The sequence below is a fragment of the Alligator mississippiensis genome, chromosome 15 (assembly GCF_030867095.1).
Source record: "Alligator mississippiensis isolate rAllMis1 chromosome 15, rAllMis1, whole genome shotgun sequence".
Taxonomy (NCBI): Eukaryota; Metazoa; Chordata; order Crocodylia; family Alligatoridae; genus Alligator; species Alligator mississippiensis.
Genome location: NC_081838.1, coordinates 20025026 through 20045894, shown reverse-complemented (window position 1 = coordinate 20045894; position 20869 = coordinate 20025026). Strand labels below are relative to the sequence as shown.

At 53.2% G+C, this 20869-nt stretch overlaps 1 protein-coding gene and 1 long non-coding RNA gene across 3 annotated transcripts; one reads left to right on the top strand and one right to left on the bottom strand.

Moving 5' to 3' along the window:
- Positions 1–4546: 4546 nt before the first annotated feature.
- LOC109281025 (uncharacterized) lies at positions 4547–5752 on the bottom strand. The gene is made up of 2 exons (XR_002087536.2): positions 5669–5752; positions 4547–4852 (listed from the first exon to the last, which is right to left on the bottom strand). It is a non-coding gene; the product is annotated as an uncharacterized LOC109281025 (long non-coding RNA).
- A 98-nt stretch (positions 5753–5850) lies between these two features.
- Positions 5851–20826, top strand: PSMD4 (proteasome 26S subunit ubiquitin receptor, non-ATPase 4). Of its 2 annotated transcripts, none has more exons than XM_014607945.3 (10): positions 5851–5959; positions 12063–12203; positions 13286–13400; positions 14987–15073; positions 17659–17727; positions 18166–18381; positions 18479–18587; positions 19010–19141; positions 19446–19513; positions 20480–20826. In XM_014607945.3, exons 1-10 carry the CDS (start codon positions 5934–5936, stop codon positions 20645–20647), a joined length of 1131 nt encoding a protein of 376 aa, XP_014463431.1. In that variant the 5' UTR covers positions 5851–5933; the 3' UTR covers positions 20648–20826. The 2 variants fall into 2 exon arrangements, with proteins under 2 accessions (XP_014463431.1, XP_014463430.1); XM_014607944.3 differs by having other exon boundaries at positions 12063–12218.
- The last annotated feature ends 43 nt before the right edge of the window (positions 20827–20869 follow it).

Here is a 20869-nt window from a genome sequence, read left to right as displayed (position 1 = left end):
GTTTTTGTGCTCCAGCACATTAGCAAAAGCATTAGAAGAGTGAACTGGCCCTGTGAGCTTGCCTCTTCCATGGCAGAGCCTTGGGTGGTCCTAGTACTGCTTGCTGGAAGGCCCGTTTTGCTGTTCCTGCCTTTGTGCTCCTGGCCTTTGCATCCTCCTGTGTTAGGGCTTAGTTTGTTCCTTCATGCTCCATTAAGGCCCTTCTATAATAGGCCCCTCGCTCGCATGTGTCTGAGCATCCCATCATTGTGTTCTGCTCTCAGTAGGAGGCAGGTGTTTAAAATGGAGCTGTCGGGCCCATTCAGATAAGCCCCGCAGCTGAGGCTGGGGGCAATGGACTGTCCTAGCTCAAGTCCATGGAAATCTGTTTCCCCCTATCTTAAGCCCAGAATAAGATGCTGAACTGAAAGCGCTCCAGCCCCTCCTTGCCTTCCTCTACCACCTACCTTCTACAGGGAATTGCTTTGTAACGAGGGCATTGGAGGCCTGGATATTCACACTGAGACCCCCATGCATTGCTGCAGAAGCCTGTACAAAGCCTAGGTCCCTTCATGGAAGATAATCTGAGGCCCCCATCCTGAAACTAGCTTTGTGTGAGCTTCTTCCTGCTGCCGTCTTAGAGCCAGAGCAATGCTTCATGTCACTGTCTCCATGCAGCTGCTTTTTGACTAGTTCTTAGTGAAAACTGCTGCAAGGAGCTCTGACCCAGGCTCATAGCACAGAGTATTTATTAAAGAAATGACATGGGCATCTAACTAGAAAGCCTTTAATCACCGTTGGCCAGCTGATCAGGCTGACTGACTGACTGGCAGAGGCTGTGTGCACAGAGTACTGTGTCCAAGGTGAAATGCACCAGTTGCATCTTTTATACAATTGTTATCCACTGAATAACTAGAAGCCACTCAGATTTCTATGGTCACATAAGAAAAGCAAGCCCCAGTCACCCCAGATACCCCCAGGCAGTTATGCCCTGTTTCATTACGGTATGTGTACCAATTTGTTGCTCCCTTATTGCTGGACCTCTCTCTTTCTAGAAGATGAGTCACCAGGGGAACCTAGCTTGAAATGAAGAAAGGAGAGGGAGGCCTACTAGGAGCTGAGATCTTAGCAAGACCAGGTCGGGGCCCCTAATTTAGCGCACAACCAGGTGACCAGAAAGGACCAGGTGATCAAAGAGGACCAGTAGACACTTGTAACCAGCAAAGCGGAGGCAAACATGAGTTTTGGATTAGCTAGGGTTTATAAACAGCACCAAGTAAAAGGTCTCTCGGTACAAGGAACAGAGAACAAAGCATAGGCATTGCAGAGAATCCTCTTTAATACCTTCTTTGCTTCGTTCTTCACTGAAAAGATGTGACCAGATATTTAAGGACGTGAACTTTAACAGAGAAGAGTGGAGCCCAGAGTTGGGACAACAGATTTATTCCTACCAAGAGTGGCTGGATGTGCTGAAATTCACCCCAGAGAGTTTGCAGCGCTACTGAATTAATCTCTGAACCGTTAGGAATGATTCTTGAGAACATGGTGAGAAGAGGCAAGGTCCCAGAGGCCTGGGGATGAGCATCTGCTTTTGCTCAGCTGGAACACAGTGTCCAATGCCTATTGCTGTGCTTTAAGGAAACATACAGAGCAGCCAGAAAACAGTGGTGAGAACGTGGGGAGAAGATTGGAGGAATGCATTTATCTTGTCTAGGGAAGAGGGGTGACGCAGGAGATTGGTGTTAGGAGGTGGTGACTGATTGTTCTCCGCAGCTATTGAGGAAGTAGAAATCAGCTTCATTTCCAACAGCGAAGATTTAGGTTGGCTATTAGGAAAAAATGCTGATGGAAGGAGTGAAACACTGGGATCATCAAACTGCAGACGATAGAGCAGTCTTGCCGGGTCTGCTGTCTCATGCAGAGGCAGAGACTAGATGCTAGAAGGGAGACTGAACTGGGTATGACCAGGAATTTCTCCTGTTACTCTGTCATTTGCAGCCTCCAGCCCTTGGGGTCTAGGAAGTTTTGCTCCTCACTCTAATGCTAAGTAGCTACTGATGCCCCTTTCCTCCAAGCACGTGTCCAATCCCTTTGTGAATCTGGCTAGACTCTCAACTTCCCCCACATCTGGTGGCAACAAGCCCCGTGCTTTAATTCCCCGTTGTGTGACAAACAACTTCCATGTGTCTGCTTTAAACTTGCGACCTACTAGCTTCATGTTGTGACCCCTTGTTCTTGTATGAAGAGGGATGGTCAATAACTAATCCCTATTGACTCTTTCTTCACTGTTTAGTATTTTGTAAAACCTTCTCCTGTCTCCTCTCAAGCATCTCTTTTCTGAACTGACTTAGCCTGGCCTCTGCACTCTCTCCTCATATGGAAGCCCCTCCATAGCACTCATCATCCTTGCTGTCCTTCTTTGGACTTTCTCTAGTTCTCCTATATCCTTTTTGGGGGTGTGGGGGACCAGAACTGGACACAAGACTCAAGGTGTGGATGCCCCATGGGTTTATAAAGGGGTATCATGATACTTTCAGTTTGGTTTACAATTCCCTTAATCATCCCTCAAGTGTCATTTGCCTTTTTGATGCTTGCTGAGCACTGAGCTGATGTGTTTAGTGAGCTGTCCACAATGACTCCCAGATCTGATCAGAAAGCTGATGGATTTTCTTGAAGTCCCTTCCAGCCCTGTAGTTTCCGTGAGTTTATGAACATCTCCATTTACATCTGAGATGCATACATTGGTTTATAAGGTGCAAATCTACCCTGGCTTCAGACTAACATGGCTACCTACCTGTGACAGCAGATGGAGGCCTTACCTGAGCTCAGGGCTTCTTTGTGCCAGGTGCTGTACGCATGCACACACATCATCCCTGCCTCAAGAACCTAAATAGGTTCATGAAAAGGGAATTGGTGCGCACACACACGCTCACCCAGCTGCCAATGGCAGAGTTGGGGTGAGAGCCCAGGGCTCCTCATCCTGTTTCCTGTGTCCTGTCCAGTGGACTGCACTGTCTCCCATCTCCAAATCCTTGAAGGCAGCCGAGTAATGAAGCTCCTTAATCTCCCAGCAGATTTCCACCACCTGGTTGTGCAGGCTGGTAGAGATGTCATCAGGAGGGACCCCCAGGTACTATGTGGGATAGCCATGAATCTTGGAGTTTACTGTCCCCCTGCCCTTCCAAGTGCTTCTCCGGCAAAACCCACCCAGAGCTGATGGCACAGTGACCCCTGGCGGCTGGCTACAGTCAGGACACATTTTCTTCCCAGCCTCCTACTGAAACAAAGACTGCCGCTGGCTAAGGACAGAAGTTATACATAAACCAGTTTCAAAATAACTGAAACGAGTTTGATATAAACCTGGTTGAATGTAGTATCAGACTTACCTGATTTAGGTCAAACTGGTTTATAGATTCATAGACATTAGGGCTGGAAGGGATCTTGGAAGATCATTGAGTCCAGCCCCTGCCCCAGGGGCAGGAAGTCAGCAGGGATCACAGGATCCCAGCAAAATTAACATCCAAATGTCTCTTGAAGGCATTCAAAGTAGGTACTTGAACCACCTTCGACGGCAGGCTATTCCAAACCTTGGGGGCTCAGATAGTAAAGTTCTTCATTATGTCCAGCCTGAAACGGTCATGTAGGAGTTCGAGACCGTTCGATCTTGTCATCCCTTGGGGCGCTCTGGTGAACAGACGGTCCCCCAGATCCTGGTGAGCACCCCTGATAAATGTGTAGGTGGCCACCAGATCATCCCTGAGCCTGCACTTTTCCAGGCCGAAAAGTCCCATGGCTTTCAGCCTTTCATCATAAGCTGTTTTCCCAACCTTTGATCATGTGCATCTCTCCTCTGCACCCTCTCAACCTTCTCCACATCCTTTTTGAATTGTGGAGCCCAAAACTGGATGCAGTACTCCAGCTGCGGCCTCACCAAAGCCAAGTACAAGGGGAGAATGATGTCCTGGGATTTGCTTAAGAAACATTTATGGATGCAAGCCAGTGTCCTGCTCCCTTTACTAGCTGCAGCATCACGTTGATGGCTTATGTTCATCTTGTAGTCAATCAGGATGTGGTGCTGCCACCAGTTTTGGCTGGCACAGTGGGCCTAGAGAAGGCAGGGCTGGAAGCCGAGGCAGGTGATAGCAGCCCCGGTGGTGGCTGCATGGAGCTACTCACTGGCATCCATGAATCTATGACTCTTCTGTCCCAGACCCCTGTGATGCAGTGGTTTTCAGCCTTAGACTCAAGACTCCCCTCTGACTCAGAGCCCCCATCAGAAAATCCCAGCTCTTTGTTTTCACTCTCTTGCTTGACTATGAAAAAATACTAGGGCAATTCTTCTGTTGCAAAAAACTCTGCAAACCCCAGCTGAGCTGGATGCTTCTTTCACTCGGGAGTCCTATTTGCAGTCTCTGGGTTTATCCTATGCATCAGGTGTAGGTGTTTGCATGATGCTACTAATATTTCATGACACCCTTAAGGATCTCACAGCACCCCTGGGTGCTGTGTTGGTCCAACATCTAGGGTTGGGGAGCCAGTGGGTTGTTGAAAGAACACTTGAGAGAGGTTTCCACTCCACTCATGTAGATTTATTCAGCAGACAGCACACACTTCCTTGCACTAGTTGCCTTGCAAGCGAGTCTTGTTCCCTATCCTGCCAAGCAGAGGTTTCACCGGGGCATTCAGGGGCATAGTCTAGTAGTCCAAAAACCCTTGTCATTGGACCTCACCCTTGATGCAAAGAAGGTTAACAGCATACTGGGCTGCATGAGTAGGAGCATTACCAGCAGATGGAGGGAAGTGATTGTTCCACTTCATTCAGTGCCGGTGCAGCCACATCTGGAGTCCTGTGTCTGGTTTTAGCCCCAGGCCCCTGGAATATTAAAATAAAAGCTTTTAATTTAACTGAAGAAAGAGATGTGTCACGTTCTATGGGCTAAGTCATCTCACTGTCTGCAGCCCCCTTTCCAACATCCTAGATCTGCCCGTGACCTCATCCAACCTGACTCTTCCTTGGTAGCAGAGCGATGCCCCCAAACGCCCACGGCGTCGTTTCTCCACAACCTCAAAGGGAGGGGACCTGTGCTGGCCTGTCTAGTGTGGGAGACATCGGCTGCCGGGAACCCCTGGAGCCCTGCCCCATAGATAATGGAGCTGAGGCCACAGGCTATCATCATCACCATAGGATCCTAGAGCAGTGTGGGGCTGGAAGGGAGCTTCAGAGGTCACGTCTAGTCCAACCCCTGCCCGAGGCTGGATCAGCCCTGTCCAAGCCATCTGAGACAAACCCATCTAAACCAGGGGTGGGCAAAATGGTGGATCTGGCCAGCAGCCGGCCTGCATTTCCCAGCAGCCCCAGCCTATGTGGCTGTGGCCAGTTCCCATAGAGACCCCAAGAACAGTGGCATCATGACAGCAGGGGGCCAGGGTTTCCACGGAGACCAGCCCCAGCAGCGCTGGCAGGGCAGGTGGCTGGGCGGGGAGCTTTTCTGCAGCCAGCACCTGAGCCTCTGAGGGAGGCCTGAAACCCCCTGCCACGTGGAGCAGAAAGGGGAAGGGGGACAGCACACCCCAGAGGCCAGGGATGTCCCCACAGCAACCGTTCCCAAACTGCAGGTCGTGACCCCAAATGGGGATGGTGACATCAGTGGGGCCCGTCTGGAGGAAATGGGGCCATAACCGTGGTTACCCTGAGGAGGAGTTTGGGAAGCACCAACCGGCCCCTGGGTCCCTGCCTGCAAACCCCCAGCCATGGAGGCCCCTGGGTTCCCGCCTGGCCCCGCCCCTCTGGCCCCGCCCCCTGTCTGGAGGCGGTGCGCGAACTACACCTCTCAGCGGCCCCCGCGGCCCCACCCCGCAAGAAGGGCGGAGCGGATTGGCTGGCGGCCCCGAGCCACTGCGCGCGCGCAGTGCAGCCTGGGCCCCGGCCCGGCTCGGCTGAGGAAGGAGGCAAGATGGTGCTAGAGAGCACGATGGTCTGGTGAGCGCCGGGCAGGGCCGGGGGCCGGGCCGGGTAGGGCTGGGCAGAGCAAGCCTGGGGCCGGGGCTAGGGGCCGCACTGCGCTCCTGGGGAGGGCTGGGCCGGGTTGGGGACGCGGGGCTGGTTTCCCTGAGTCATGGCGGGCCGGGCCGGGCCGGGCCGGGCTGGGGGAGGGGCAGGGGCAGTGATGGGGGTAACGTGGGGGTCAGTGACGGAAGAAGCGGTGACGTGAGAGGGGTCGGTGATGTGTGGGGTCAGTTATGGGGGAGGGGTGACGTGGCAGGGGCCCGGGGGGGGGTAGGTGAAGGGGGGCAGCAGGGCCCGGGCTGGGACCCCCGGGGGGCTGCAGCCTGCGGGCAGGGCCGTACTGCTCTCTCGCGCAGGCCTGGGAGCAGCAGGGAGGTGGCCGGGGGTAGGAGCGGGGTCGCTGGGCACTGAGCCGGGCTCTTCTCTGCTTACTTGCCCCCGGCTGCTCCGAGCCCGGTCCCTGCCTGCCTCCCTCCCCTGCCCTGCGCGGCCGGGCTGCCCCCCGGCCCCCCGTGACCTGCCGCACAAGCAGCGGGTGGGGCTGGGTCACGGGATAGGAGGCGCCATGCCGCGCCCCTTCTTCCCACGCCTCCTGCGACTGGTGCGCGGAAGTGGGTTAACATCCAAGGCACCTGGGATCTGTTGGGACTGGCCTGGTGCCTGGTGTCGGCTGCGAGTACGGCAGCGGTGTCTTGTGCCCCTGTGTCGCCAAACACCCTCACCAAGACTGAACCTGGGGTTTGTAATCTCCCTTTCAGGCAGAGTCAGACCTGATGATGGGGTTTGGGAAGCCAAGGGGGTGAGGGTGCGTTGGTGCTGGCATCGCGCCTTGGGCCGCACCAGAGGAGGCAGCGGGGGCTCAGGGCTGGCTGTCCCCTGAGTGCTGCCCTGTGGTGTTTGTAGGGAAGGATGATGATGGCCCCTACAGCCCTCGTCTCCCTCCTGCTTCCCCGACAGTAATGCTGGGCCCTGGGCACGCACCGGGGCTGCTGTCAGACATGCCCCTTCTCCTTGCTTTTCCCTACCTAGGCCCACACACTTTCACTAACATCTTGAGGCTCATCTTCGCCTTACAATCGTCTACTTTCACTCACATGGTATTTTTTCTTCCACAGCTTTGGTATACAAGATACCCCTTTAAATACTCCTTTTCAGGGGAGTTGGGGACATGCCTTACATACCAGAAAATACGATAGCGAGGACCATAGTAGCTACTAGCCCTCCAACCTCTTCATGGCTGCAGTTCTAGTGACTGCGTCAACAGTGGAGCAGGCTCACAAAACATGAAGTTGCTGTTGTTTGTACTACTCGGGGGCTCTCCATTCAGTCGGAGAGAGGGGGCACAGTTGCTTAATTCAGTGAATAACCAGTTCAGACCCAGGAAAGGGCTAGCATCAGGTTTAAGTGGCATATTAAAAAAAGTTCCTTCCTACTTGCTGCAGGTAACACTTGGGTTATCGATACCCACCGACTCTAGACACATTCCCTGTTGTTTGTGTCTGTCTGGAAAGGTCCTGACAGCGCCATGTGCTGCCCAGAGCAGTGGCGTGAGTCCTTGGGACACCTGGGTTCTGTTCCCAGCTCTGACCTTTTCCATGTCGTGTCTCTGCTTCTGTTTCTCGATCTGTGGCACGGGCCACCTGAGCCGCCACCCCCCACCCCGGCCACACACTACTATGGACTCCCTCTCATTGCAGGTACCTCCTGTGTTGCACTGCACCACACTACGTGCTCCTATTCACCCCCACCAAGCTGCAGTGCTGTCCCTGGGACTCCCAGCCACAGGTTCCCTCATCCCAGTGGGCTGCTGTGCCCGTCCTGAGGGATAGGGGTAGGCAAGGGAAGCAGGAGGAGAGTGGGGGAGCCCAGAGACTCCAGCAGTAGCAGGAAAGCAGTGGGCAAGAAATGTGCTCAGCCTGGGACCTCCTGGGGCTGCAGCTTAACCCCTAGGAGCAGGATGCGGCCCATGGGCCGTGAGTTGCACAGCCCTGACGTGCAATGAAACTGATCTCTGCTATAAAGCTCGCTGAGCTCTGCAGATGAGAAGCTCTAGGTGGTGGTGTTAGCTGGGATGCCCCTGGCTAGTGTTTCCTTCTGGTCCTTGCCCAGCCCGAAGCCTAGGCACATGGGGACAATCACAGCAGAGGGGCGGTTGTTTAAAGGACACGTTCCCTGGCATTAACTCTAAAAATACATTGCAACTGCCACTTTCCAGAGCTGTCATTTGGGGCTGAAATAAACTCTGAGGTCCTTTCTCTAAACATTTCTTTCCCTCCACTCTCTTAGGTCACTCTTTAGAGCTGGTGTAACTGAAAGGGCTGCTTCCACCCACTCTGTGCTGTGGACACAAACAACCCAGCAGCACTGTGGGGTGCACAGGTCATTTGTTGCCTTGTGCGGTTGCTGTTGAGTCTGAAGTTAGCATCTAAGGTTTCTCACAGTGGATTGTAATTATCGCTGCCTGGTGCAGTGCATATCTGCTGCATCAGGGCAGCGCGGTCACAGTCTCCTGCTGTCTGAACCAGCGCTCTTGGTTATACCCATGCTTGCTTTTGGCTTGGAACCGGTGTCAGGAACTGGGCAGGGTGCAGAGTAGGTTAGACAAGAGCTGGGTGTCATGAGTCCTGGGTTTTGGTCCCTGTTGTGTCACTGGCTAGTCATCCCAGGGTTATAAACTTTCTTATGGGGGTGCTGGGAGAGTGCACATCTGCAAAGGTCTCTGGCCCTCCTCCCCTGGCTTGAACATCTTGCCACATGCTTTGTATTGCTCTGTTATGATTTTGTAGCGGAGACTTTTTGCCCTCAGCAGCATGAGGCACAGCCAGACATCTGACTTGAGAGGTAGCTGCGTTTGGGGTCGCAGAATCACAGAGCAGTGGGGCTAGAAGGGCCTTCCTGGGGTCACACCCAGTGCATCCCCCTTCCTGAGGAAGGATCAGCCCTGTTCAAATCATCCCACACAAATCCATCATCTAAACTCTTCATAAAACTACCGTCAGCCCTGATACAACACCAGATGTCACACCTGACCTTGCCACAGGTAGAACAGGGGGACTGTGGCGGCCAACATCCGGCTGCTGTAAAGGTTATTAAATATACACTTGAAAGATTCCAGTAGAGGCCGTGCCTCTGCTACAGAGGAAGGCATTTCCCCCTACCCAATACCAATCTGGCTGTGGGGCGTGGTCCTGCTCAGTGATCACCTGTAGGGCTTGACATCGCCTTAGGGACCCAGCTGATGTTGGGTCCCACATTCCTGCTTCTGCAGCTGAGCATGTTCCATGCCCTGGGCCTGCTCCTTGTTTCCCAAACTCTCCAGAAACCCCTCTCTTGCAGACACTCTTTGTGACCCATCTTGCTCCTGTACTAGGAACTGCAGCTTCCCCCTCCGCACTCAGGGGCTCCCTTTGCTTTATCCCCAATATAGTTGCGTTTCTGCAGCTTCAGTAAAGTCATTCAGCAGGGAGGGTGGGCAGAGCCAAGGGGGAGGTCCTGGCTGCCATCATGTGTAGTAGTCTGTAAACCCCTGCTACAGGGGTTCTCAACCTCCAGCCCGTGGGCCAAATATGGCTTGAAGCACCATGTCATCTGGCTTACGGGTCCAGAAATCTGGCAGTGGGGAAGTGGTGGTCCAGGAGCCCTGGGTCCAGCACCCAATCCCAGCTCACAGGAACAGACAGTAATGCTGCCAGGCCCCCAGGACCCAATCCTGGCAGGAGGGAAGCAAAAAGGGGTGGCACAGGACCCCCAGGACCTATCTTGTCCACAGACAGGCGCCGCACCACTCCTCTTGGCCACCAGCTGGAGGTTGAACACTTCTGCACTACGGCTATGGCTGAAGTTGTTGGATCTGCCAGCCAGGTGCTGGGAGCTCTCTATCCCAAGCTTCCCCTCTGGTGAAAAGGGAAACCAGAAGCAGTAGGGTTGTCTGGCAATGCCTTGAACCTTCCCTGAAATCTCAGAATGAATTAAATGGCAGTATAAGAGGGCTGTTGTAGCCAGGATGGTCCAGAAATGATGGGAGAGGCAAAGATTTCTGAGGGTGATTGCTTTTCTTGGACCAGCTATGTAGTTGGGAGAGTCAGACAGGCTTTTGAATGCAAGCCCTTCTTCCTCAGTGGATCCAGTGGGGTATGTGAAAGTTGTCCCACTGCAGGCAGAGAAATGGGTTGGTGAATGGGGTGTAGGGCTAGGATTTGGCCGCTGCCGATATGAATCGGGCCCTCATACCCCGTCTTTAGTACTAGCAGGCCTGGAGGTGCAACCAGAGAGTGCATCAGACTTGGGCTGTCAAGGGTATAGTACAGGTGCCAACCCTACCTCTGTGTGGTGAAGCCGTACATTAACTAAAGGGGAATGGGGGTGTGGGATATGAAGCCTACGCTGGAACGCAAGCTGAGTCATGGAGCTGGTGATTGACTCCTTAAGGCAGTGGTCACCAGTGCGTTGATCCTGATCGGCAGGCAGGTAGATCCCAGAGCCTCTTTTGGTTGATCCTGGGCTGGGGGAGAGCTGGGTGCATGCACATGCATGCCCCCCCGGCAGGTCAATCTGGGGGGGGAGGGAAGGGGCAGGGGACAGATCAAGGCCCCCGCAGTGAGTGACTGACTGTGTGGCCTAGCCAGGAGCAGGGAAAGGTAAGCAGGGCCTCAGCCCAGCTGGGTGGTGGAAGGATTGGAGCCAAGGGTGTTCCTCCGGGCGGGCGGGCTCCCCCTCATCTCTGTGGAGATGGAAGCAACAGAGGCTGCAGCTTCTGCGCTTTGAACCCCGTTGCAGTCTGGCCAGATGTGGGCACAGCTCGGCTCAGCAGCGGGGACTCACATGAGGGTGGGTCCAGCCCAGCCAGGTCTGGGAAGATCTGGTTGTGTGTGTGTGCGTGTGGGGGGGGGCAGCGTTCCCACCTCTGGAAGCAACCCAGTAGAGACCCTGGGGTCCCATACACAGCTCCACCAGGCACAGCTCGGCGCAGCTTAGTGCAGCTACAGCACAGAAGTGCAGCTACAGCACAGAAGTGAGATCGGGCCCCGGCCGGGTCTGGGACACTGCAGTCCAGGGGCGCAGGGGGCAGTGCAGGGCAGGGCAGGGGGTGGTGGGGCTCAGTAGATCCTGGGGTGCCCTTTACTTGCAAAAAGTGATCTTCATCATGAAAAGGTTGGAGACCACTGCCTTAAGGAAAACCTTGGCACTGGTGCCACACCCTTGTCTGGGGGCAGGAGTGAGTAAGAATGGCCCCCAGTTACCAGGGGATGGGAATTGGGACACAGCCGTGCCATGACAGGCCTGGTTCCCTGGTGAGTTAGGAGAACTTGGAGTCCTGCTGCCTTTCTCCCACTCCAGTCACTAGATGTTACCAGCTCCCAGAAGGGCACCAAGTGGTGCCTACCTCTGGGACCCTGAGCCACCCTCTAGTGTGTGGTGCAGGGCTGAACCGTAGGAGACGTGTGTCCTCTGCAGTCACGGAGCTGGAGACTGAAGTTGTTTCTCTGTGCCTCCGTCTGTCGGTCTGCAAAGCAAAGGCACAGTCCGGAGCACAGGGGAGAAGGGCATGGCATAGCTAGGAGAGCCAAAAGCTCTCAGCAGCTTCTGAACCTAAAGGTAGCAGCTGTAGATGTGGTGTCTGTGCAGAGGGACTTAGCCTAGGTCGGCAGTCTTGGCCAGAGCTAATGGATGAAGAGAAACTGTTCCATGTGTCAGGTGCCTTCTCCCCTCACTATTACAGGGCTGGGCACAGGTGCAGGGCTTGAGGACTGGAGTTTGGCCTCACAGGGTTTGTTATGTAGGCCCAAAGGAAAGGTCCTTTAGCCCCAGATGCATTGCTTAAAGCACCACTTGTAGCATGTTGGCTCCTAGCTGTGACTTCGAAGACTGGTGTGAATGTGAACTCTTGTGGTGTCCCCTACATCCATAAGCTCCTTTGGTGTTTGAGTTACAGACATGTTTCCCTCTCTGTGCCGCAACAGTGAGAAGCTGTGTGTCCCCAGCTGGCCTGCCTCTGGTCTGGCCCACCAAAGTTCATGAAGCAGACTCCCCGGCCCCTTCATGTCCATCCTGACCCCCCTCTGCTTCTGTATTTCAGTGTTGACAACAGCGAGTACATGAGAAATGGGGACTTCCTCCCCACACGCCTGCAGGCCCAGCAAGACGCCGTCAACATTGTGTGCCACTCGAAAACCCGCAGCAACCCTGAGAACAACGTGGGCCTCATCACTTTGGCCAAGTACGGCCCTCGTAGGCAAGCTTGTTCTCTTCCGTTAAGCGGGTGGCTTGGGGCAGCCCTTCTCAGCCAGAGGTTGTCACCCTGGGCCAGGTGTGGGGGGGAGGATTGCAAGAGGAAACGGAAGACCATATTGTCAGGGAAGCTGACCTCCACGGTGCGCTGCCCTTTCAGAGACTAATTCATAGCATAAATTAAGCCCTGCACCCTCTACAAGTTCCACTTTGATTCCCTTCCCCGCCCCGATCGGCTGCTCTGCTTTCTGCTCCCTGCCTTGTGCATGCCCCTGCATCTGCCACTCCTGCTCCCTGCCCCCCCATCTCTATTGTCACCAGTCTTGCACCAGTGCAGCCCACCTTTCCTGCCCCCTAGTGGCCAAGCCCTGTCATAGCCCCCACTTGAGGCAGCCAGCTCAGGAGATGTAGTCCAGCGTCTCTCCTTTCTACAGGGAACATTTACTACAGAGTCAAGGCCAGGGTCAGTGGCTGTGGAGCGAATGTGTGGTGCATGCTTGCCCCAGGTGCTTATGGGTGCACCTTGAATTTTATAGCAAATGTAAACATTTGCAAAACAAAAGGCTGAGGCTCGAGTAAGAAGTTGCTAAGCCAAAAAGGCTGAGAAACAGTGGTCTGCTGGACTGAGTGTAGACGTGACAGTGACTCTCTTCCAGCTTTTGTGCTGGTTTTCCACGTGATAACCCCCCCCCATCTGTGTTTCAGTTTCCCAGAGGATACAGTGTGCTCTTTAGTTGCTGGGAAAGAGTCTGAGACTGCAATGCGGGGAAGTTTAGGTTGCAGCTTAGGAAGAACTTTCCAACTGTGAGAGGCTGAGGAATCCCTACCCTTTGGGAGTTTACCAGAGCAGGTTAAGCAAACTCTTGTCTGGGATGATTTAGACAGGGCTGAGTTTGGCTTGATCAGGGGGTTGGATCAGATGTAACTTCTTGAGGGTCCTTTTTTTCCATGATTCCCCAGCAATAAGGTGGGCTTCTTCCACCCTTTATGAAGGCTCTTGGGAGGCTTGCTGAGCTGCCAGTTTGAATAGACGCCTTGTTACAATGCAGTATAAATATGGTGTTGTTCTAGTAACTGTGAAGTGTTGACTACGCTGACTCCAGACACTGGCCGGATCCTGTCCAAGCTACATGCGGTTCAGCCCAAGGGGAAAATCACTTTCTGTACAGGAATCAGAGTTGCTCACGTAAGTGACCCTCTTTGTTTCTCCAGAGTGAATCATGTTGTATTTTTCTAGCCCCTCTCCAGTGTCTTGCTAATTACATATGTGGCTTAATGGAATAAGCACTGAACTAGGACTTGGAGTGCATCTATACATGCAATTAATGCGGAGCAATAAACTCTGGAGTTTATGAATCCCAGGTGCACTGTTTGCATGTGTGCCCAGGATGCACGTGTGCCAGGGAAGAGCACGTTGAGCCAGGGTGGAGCAGCCCTGGCTGACAGGGGTCCCCGGTGGTCAGCCTGCCAGCCCAGGGCTGCTCCTGCCTGGCTCAGCGTGCTGTGGAGGGGCTGCCTGGGGCATGAAGATGCTTCAGCACAGGGTAGCCAGCAGGCAGCCCCTGCACCATAGCATTCTCATGCCCCAGCCAGCCCCTTCAGCATCGTGCAGTGCTGCAGAGTTTATTAGTTTATACCAGCCTAATTGCCCTGTGCCTGTAAACACCAAGACGTTTACTGCAGAGCTAATTAGTCTACTCTGCAGTAAATGTCTCCTGTAGACGCACCCAGGGAAACCCGCAGCAATCCTCTCTGCCCTTGTTGGGTGACCTCAAGCAAGTCATTTCACCTGTCTCTCAAAGTTTCCCGATTGATAAGATGGTGACATGTTGAGATCTGTGGGTACAAGTGCTAGCCAAGAGCTTGGTCTTGTAACAATAACCTCCTCACGGAGCTTGCTTCAGATGGGGAACACAGTCACTGCATAGCAGAGCCTAACACAGCTGTTTGGAGGCATCAAATCTCTTCGTTTAGAAACACGGTACATTTAGGCATGTGGCATGTAACCACAGGCCTTGGAGTGTGGCCAGGACCCTGGATTGGATGTAATCCTGCTACAAGGCCAGCTGTTACCATGGTGAATAATTATATTGAAGCTTAGCAGAGAACCGTTAATGAGACAAATTAATGAGACAGTTTGGTAGTGGGGGAAGGAAGGGAAAAATACAGATGTGAGAGAAGCTGAGCCTTCGGAGATGGAGGTTGATTTGCCATCTGATTGCTATGTGCTGCAGGATCCCTGGTAAATTCTATCTGCTGTATCCCAGCCCATAGCACTCTCAAAGGCAGGAAGCCCTCAAGCAGGGAGAGGCCTCAAAAGATGGTTGCTGCTTTCTCCACTTGTTTCTGTACCAGCGCCTATGTTGCTCCCCTTGCCCATTGCTGCACACGCCAGTGACTTGTCAGTAGCAGAGAGGGGACAGCTCTGAGTCTTGAACTCAGCACCTCTTTGGCTTCCATCTCCACCACAGAAGCTTTCTGGGATCTCGAGCAGTTTCCCCAAACCCCTGCCTTGGTTCTCTCCATGATAATTAGAATCTTTGTCAAACAGGAGCTTAATCTGAGTGAGGGTGGCTTTCACATACTCCAGCAGGTCTCCTGAATCTCAGTGCTCAAGTGTTCCCAGTGTTTAGCCGAACACATCCTGTATTTCATTTCAACCTTCTAAGATGTGTGCATAGAAAATCCCACTTTTACACACATGCACACACACACAATTTCTTTCCCTTTGAGACTCCAGCTCCTGGATGTGACACAACTGTTGTTTTCCAGCTGGCTCTGAAACATCGTCAAGGCAAGAATCACAAGATGCGCATCATTGCCTTTGTCGGGAGCCCAGTTGAAGATAACGAGAAGGATGTGAGTAAAGCATGACCGGTCAGATGGAGTCGTAGGGGGTCGCTTCATCTCTGAGGGGGGGAGCATACAGCACCTTCTTTATCTGTGTCTCTGTACTGCTCTTATCTCCTCCCACCAAATCGCTGCTTTCCTGAAAACGGAGCTCCTTAATAAGCTGCTGAACTGACTCCTTCCCCCCTTTGCGGGGGAGAGAGGTGTAGGATAGTTGTATCCAGAAAACTTGGCCCTGAAGAATTTGAATTGAGCAGGAAGGTGACAGCAATAGTGTGGAGCATGTCTAGAGCTCTAAGACTTGAATAATTTTTCATATCCTCATGAGGCATCTCTTTTACTGACCATCCCCATCTTAGTCTGTGAGCTCTGGTATAGGGAGGTGCATGATGGAGAGCTCGTAAGTACAGGGTACATGAGAGCAACTGGGACTTTCCTAGGGACTGTGAGAATCTATAAAATAGATCCTTGTTTATCATTTTATATTGTTTTGAAGTGCGTGCTTTTAAACTTCCAAGAGGGCAGGCTTTCATTGTGAATCTTGGAATCTTAGAGAAATGAGGCAGGAAGGGACCTCAAGAGGTCATCTAGTCTAATCCTTTACCATAGGCAGGATCAGCCCTGTCCAAACCATCCCATGCACACCCATTGTCTAACCTCTGAGTAGAACTACACAGTCAACCCTGACACAACACAAGACATTGCACCTGAGCCTGCCACAGGGAAAGCAGAGGGACCATGGCAGTCAACATCCTGCTGTTAATATACACTCAAGAAATCCCAGGAAGAGGCTGTGCCCCCCACTATAAAGGAAGGCAAAACCCTCGTAGTCTTTACCAATTTGACTGTGGAGTAAAATTCCTTCCTGACAACAAGTTAGGTGATTAATCTGACCCTCAGCAAAGGGGCAAGTCCCTCTAGTCAGGAACCTCTGGCTTTGGTCCCTGCAGGAGCATTGGCACAGCCCAGTCCCCATCCCCAGCCTGGGCTGCAACCAACACTCAGTGCCTCTGAGGAAGGCTTAGAAAAACCACCACGCCTGTCAGGGACATGAGAGAAGGAGTTGGAAGAAGAAGATACGTATGGCCAAAGCCGGTAGAGAGCCAGGATCCTGAACAGCAACCCCGTTTAGACGAGACAAGTGAGGGAAGAAGACAACATGTAGCAGCAGAAGGGGAACAGGGAGAAATTCCCTCCTGGCCCCATGCAGCAGCCAGCAGGACTGGGGTACAGGGTGTATCCAAACTGCTCTTCCTGTTTCATCTAGGATCACACTCTTGGATGAAATCTCCACCAGTGCAAAAGGGATTTTCCCCAGTCCTGTTACATGCCCTTCTGCATCCAGCAGCAGGTTCACATGGCTGCAAGCTGCTGCCAGCCCTGGCGTGGTTATCCCTCCTTTGTCAAGAATGAAAGATCCTGAGTACAGCGACAAGGAGTGCCAGCTCCAGACAGAAGAGTGTCTCTGTCCTTGTCACAGCCCTCTGGTCACAGAAGACGACTGTCAGTGCATTTGGAAGAACCAAATTGGGGAAGGGAGAAGTGTGTCCAGTTGTAGAGCTGATGAATCCAAATGTGACCGTGCTTCTGTTCTCTTCCATTGATCACTGGACCCTGGGCTGATGTGATTGGAGTAGCTGGTGCTTCTGTCTCCTTAAAGGGGTCATGATAAAAAATATGCCATGTTGCTCCTTAAACAGCCAGGATGGACGTAGGCAAATGCTAACATAGGATAGGTTTTGGTTTTTTGGTTTGTTTTTTTTCCTGGGGTAATTCTCTGCTGAGTGAGGGATTTATGTCACTCTTCCGCTTAAAATAAATTCCCTGCACTGAGATTCCAAAAGTCCTGGCTGCAGTCTTACAAACACAGCCCTGACTGCTGGGCTAACTGAAGGTTTCAGTGTTTCTTTTTATAACCAGTTGTCTGCAGTTGAGACTGGTGCCTTTTTAATTAATTCCAGTTCAAAGGTAAGTGGGTAGGAGGTGGGGAAATTTAGACTGTCCGTGATTTGTTTTGGAAAGAACCTGGGAAATTTGTTCAGGTTTAAGTTTTGCTGTGTGTTTTCCTTTCCATGCACAGAGACAAAGCATCACAACAAATTTTCCTAGTAAGAAATAACCTTGCCCTTATCCTTGTGTCATTTGCTTAAATGGCAGCCTCTTGTCTTTGGAAAGATGACTCATTTACCTGTGTGTAACCAGCCTTTTCTCCAGTGAACGGAGGGTGGAAATCCCTTCATCAGTGGAGAGTTACCCCAGAAAGAAACTACTCTGGTGTTAGTGTTTGTCCACTCCCATCCTGGCTTTTACCTGCATCCTCCATGTCCTGGCAAGGCCTTGTACTAACACCATCTGCAGGTAGCTATCCCGATTTACCTGCTTGTCTGTCCACTCTGTCTCAGGGTAGCTTGTAGTGGTATGCAAAACAGATTAAAATTACCCCCTTATAAATGCATGGTGTGTCCATGCCCTCTGCTTTCTGGCTTTGCATGTAGATGGATGGTATCAGAGCCCTTCTGTCTGCTCTCTCAAGGGGAGGAGATGCAGAGGACAGGACAAAAAGCTAATACAGATTTTTCTCTTTCTCACTGCAGTTGGTGAAGCTGGCAAAGCGCCTTAAAAAGGAGAAAGTCAACGTTGACATAATCAATTTTGGAGAAGAGGTGAGACTTTAACCTGGTCTTCTGGGCATCCTCAATACAAATCCAATATGGGTTTTACATCTCATTTTGACATGCTTGACAGTCCTGAAGCTTGCTTTCCTTGGTGGCATCCTGGAGACTGAGCTGTTCTGGCTGCAGAAATTCTTCCATTCATATTTGACCAGTCAGCTTGGCCTGTCCCTCTGCTACATCTGGGTCACGGCACTTTACTCTGCAGTACCTGTGAGCAGGGTACCTGCCCACCCTGACATGTGGCAGGTGCATTCATATTCCTGGGTGTACGTGTCACTATTGCATGTGTTCATATATCTGTACATAGCTCGTAGCCTGAGTGGCAGCAAGGGAGAGAATCACTAAGGTGGAGCCCATCTCCTTGGTCTCAGGCTTCTTGAACCAGTCAGCCCTGTTCTAACCTCTCCCATGCCATCTCTTTTCTAGGAAGCCAACACAGACAAGCTGACGGCTTTCATTAACACCCTGAATGGCAAGGACGGCACTGGCTCCCACTTAGTGACCGTGCCCCCAGGCCCAAGCCTGGCTGATGCACTGATCAGCTCTCCTATTTTGGCTGGGGAGGGAGGTGCCATGCTGGGCCTGGGTGCCAGTGATTTTGAGTTTGGAGTGGATCCCAGCGCCGACCCAGAGCTGGCTTTGGTGAGAGACAGCGAAAGCAGGGGGATGGGTGTGGAGAGAGCTGGGAGTCATGAAAGCTGTGCTGAGCTGAGCACTTGTCTGACTCTTCTCTCCCTAGGCTCTGCGTGTGTCCATGGAAGAGCAGAGGCAGCGGCAGGAAGAAGAGGCCCGGAGAGCTGCAGCTGCATCCGCTGCTGAGGCAGGAATCACTGCTGCTGGCGGGGATGGTAAGGTCCTAGGAGGGGGTCAAAGCCTGCTCCCTCCAGAGAAGGGGACAGGGTACAGCAGTTTGACCAGCAGGGGCTGAGACCCTGTCACCCTCCTGTTGCCCTCCAGGGCCTGGGCAGCCCACAGGTGGGTGGTGGCATTGAATTCCTGCCCATGCCCTGGCTCCTCAGAGCCCTTCTGGGCAGGGCTGCCTTTCACCTGCCTCTCTCCTGCCGCTTAAAAGACCGTCTTACTTCCCTCAAGAGCCAGGCTGGTCACTCCAGTCCATCTTCCCCAGACCCCCTCCTGCATGCCCAGGCGGGCACAGCTTTGTGGCTATCGGTTGCCAACGGTGCTGGTAGAAGGATTTGGGGGTAAAGCTGGCAAAGGGTGGGGACAAGATGTGTTGCTCTAAGCTGGTGCCTCCTTGTCTCCATGGCAGATTCAGACGACGCCCTGCTGAAGATGACCATCACCCAGCAGGAGTTTGGCCGTGCCGGGCTGCCAGACCTCAGCAGCATGACCGAGGAGGAGCAGATCGCCTATGCCATGCAGATGTCTCTGCAGGGGGCAGGTGAGGGGCTAGAACCTGGCCGTGGTCAACTTACACCCCATCCATGCCAGCAAGTCTTGTGGGAACACCAGGAAACAGGGGCACAAAATTAGCGGGTAGACGGGGAAGGAACGATGAGCCCCGTGCTGGGGCACTGAGGTGCAGCCAAGTGAGCTCCATGCTCCCTCAGCCTGGCAGATGCTTCGTGAAACTATGAAGCAGCTGTCTCTGCCCACACCCTGGATGTTCTCGGTTCACACTGTGAATGGTGGATGGTGCTGGCTCTGTAGCCAAGGTGGATTTTTTTTTTCCCCCTTCCTTTCAGAGTTTGCCCAAGCCGAATCGGCTGAGGTCGAGAGCAGTGCCGCCATGGACACGTCGGAGCCCACAAAGGTGACTGTCTCCCCATGCGCACCATTGCTATCAGGCTGGAATGGCTCTTTCCACCTGCCTGCAAATCCTCTGCTCGGAGTCTCAAACTGGTCCCTATTTTGGTCATAAATGAATTGAATATAAAGTTCAGCTCCAGCTTCGCATCCAGGGTTGGATTCCTCCCTCTAGTACTCTAGGTCACCCCCTCTTCTCTGCAGAGCCACAGCCAGTCCCCTGAGTCGCTAGAGCCCATATAAACACCCCCCAGCTGGCTACTGGTTTCAAGTGAGCGGCACTTTCCTGCCAGCCAGGGCTGTGGCTCTTCCTTAGGATCGAGTGGGGGGTGAGCAAGTCACACGAGGGGAGGTTGGGACAGCCAGTGGTTGGGGATGATCTAGGTGAGCGATGCCTGTGTTCCACCATGGGGACTTCCCAGGCTTCTGGGCTCTGCTGGTTGCCCCCTGCCCCCCACTTCTGCTCTGTGTCAGGTTGTTTTTAAGCCTCTCTCAGAGGCACTGGGTGCTGGCTGCAGCCCAGGCTGGGGATGGGGACTGGGCTGTGCCAATGCTTCTGCTGGCACTAAGCCCAGAGGTTCCTGGCCAGAGGGTCCTGCCCCTCCACTCAGGCTCAGACCAATGCCATATTTGGGGTCAGGAAGGAATTTTCCCCCTGGGCAGATTGATATGGACTGGGGGGAGTTTTGCCTTCCTCTGCAGCAGGAGCCGTGGCCTCTACTTGGGATCTGTTTAGCGTTTATTAATGCCCTTTTACAATAGCAAGATGTTGGGTACCCCTGCTTTACCTGTGGCAGGGTCAGGTGTGATGTCTTGTGTCGTGTCAGAGCTGACAGGAGTTTTATTAAGAGATTAGATGATGCGTTTGTCTGGGCTGGTTTGCACAGGGCCAATCCTGCCTCAGGCAGGGGGTTGGACTAGATGTGACCTCCAGAGGTCCCTGCCAGCCTCACTTCTCTCTGGCTCTGCGCAGGAGGAAGATGATTACGACGTGATGCAGGACCCTGAGTTCCTCCAGAGTGTGCTGGAGAACCTGCCCGGTGTTGACCCCAACAACGAGGCCATCCGCAACGCCATGGGCTCCCTGGCCTCTCAGGCATCAAAGGAGAGTAAGGACAAAAAAGAGGAGGAGAAGAAGTGACGGCGTTGCATCTGCGCCCTGACCTGTGATGGCTTCTATGCCCTGCATGTTCCAGCCCTGTCACCCAGCACCTCCAGCTTCTGCGTGCCCCTTGCTCACAGGGGCAGGCGCTGGGCACAGGGTAGGAGGGTTTTGGGGTTTTTTCTTGGTGTAACAATTAATAAAAAAGTTCAGCTTTCTCCCTGGCTCCCTCCACCTCAGCTGCAGATGCTGGACACGGAG

Bases quoted from the DNA above. Each gene is read 5' to 3' on its own strand.
- PSMD4 (XM_014607944.3), top strand. From the start codon at position 5,934: ATGGTGCTAGAGAGCACGATGGTCTG. The intron at 12,219-13,285 runs GCAAGCTTGTTC...GTGTTGTTCTAG, and splicing joins GCCAAGTACGGCCCTCGTAG to TAACTGTGAAGTGTTGACTA. The intron at 19,142-19,445 runs GTGAGGGGCTAG...CCTTCCTTTCAG, and splicing joins GATGTCTCTGCAGGGGGCAG to AGTTTGCCCAAGCCGAATCG.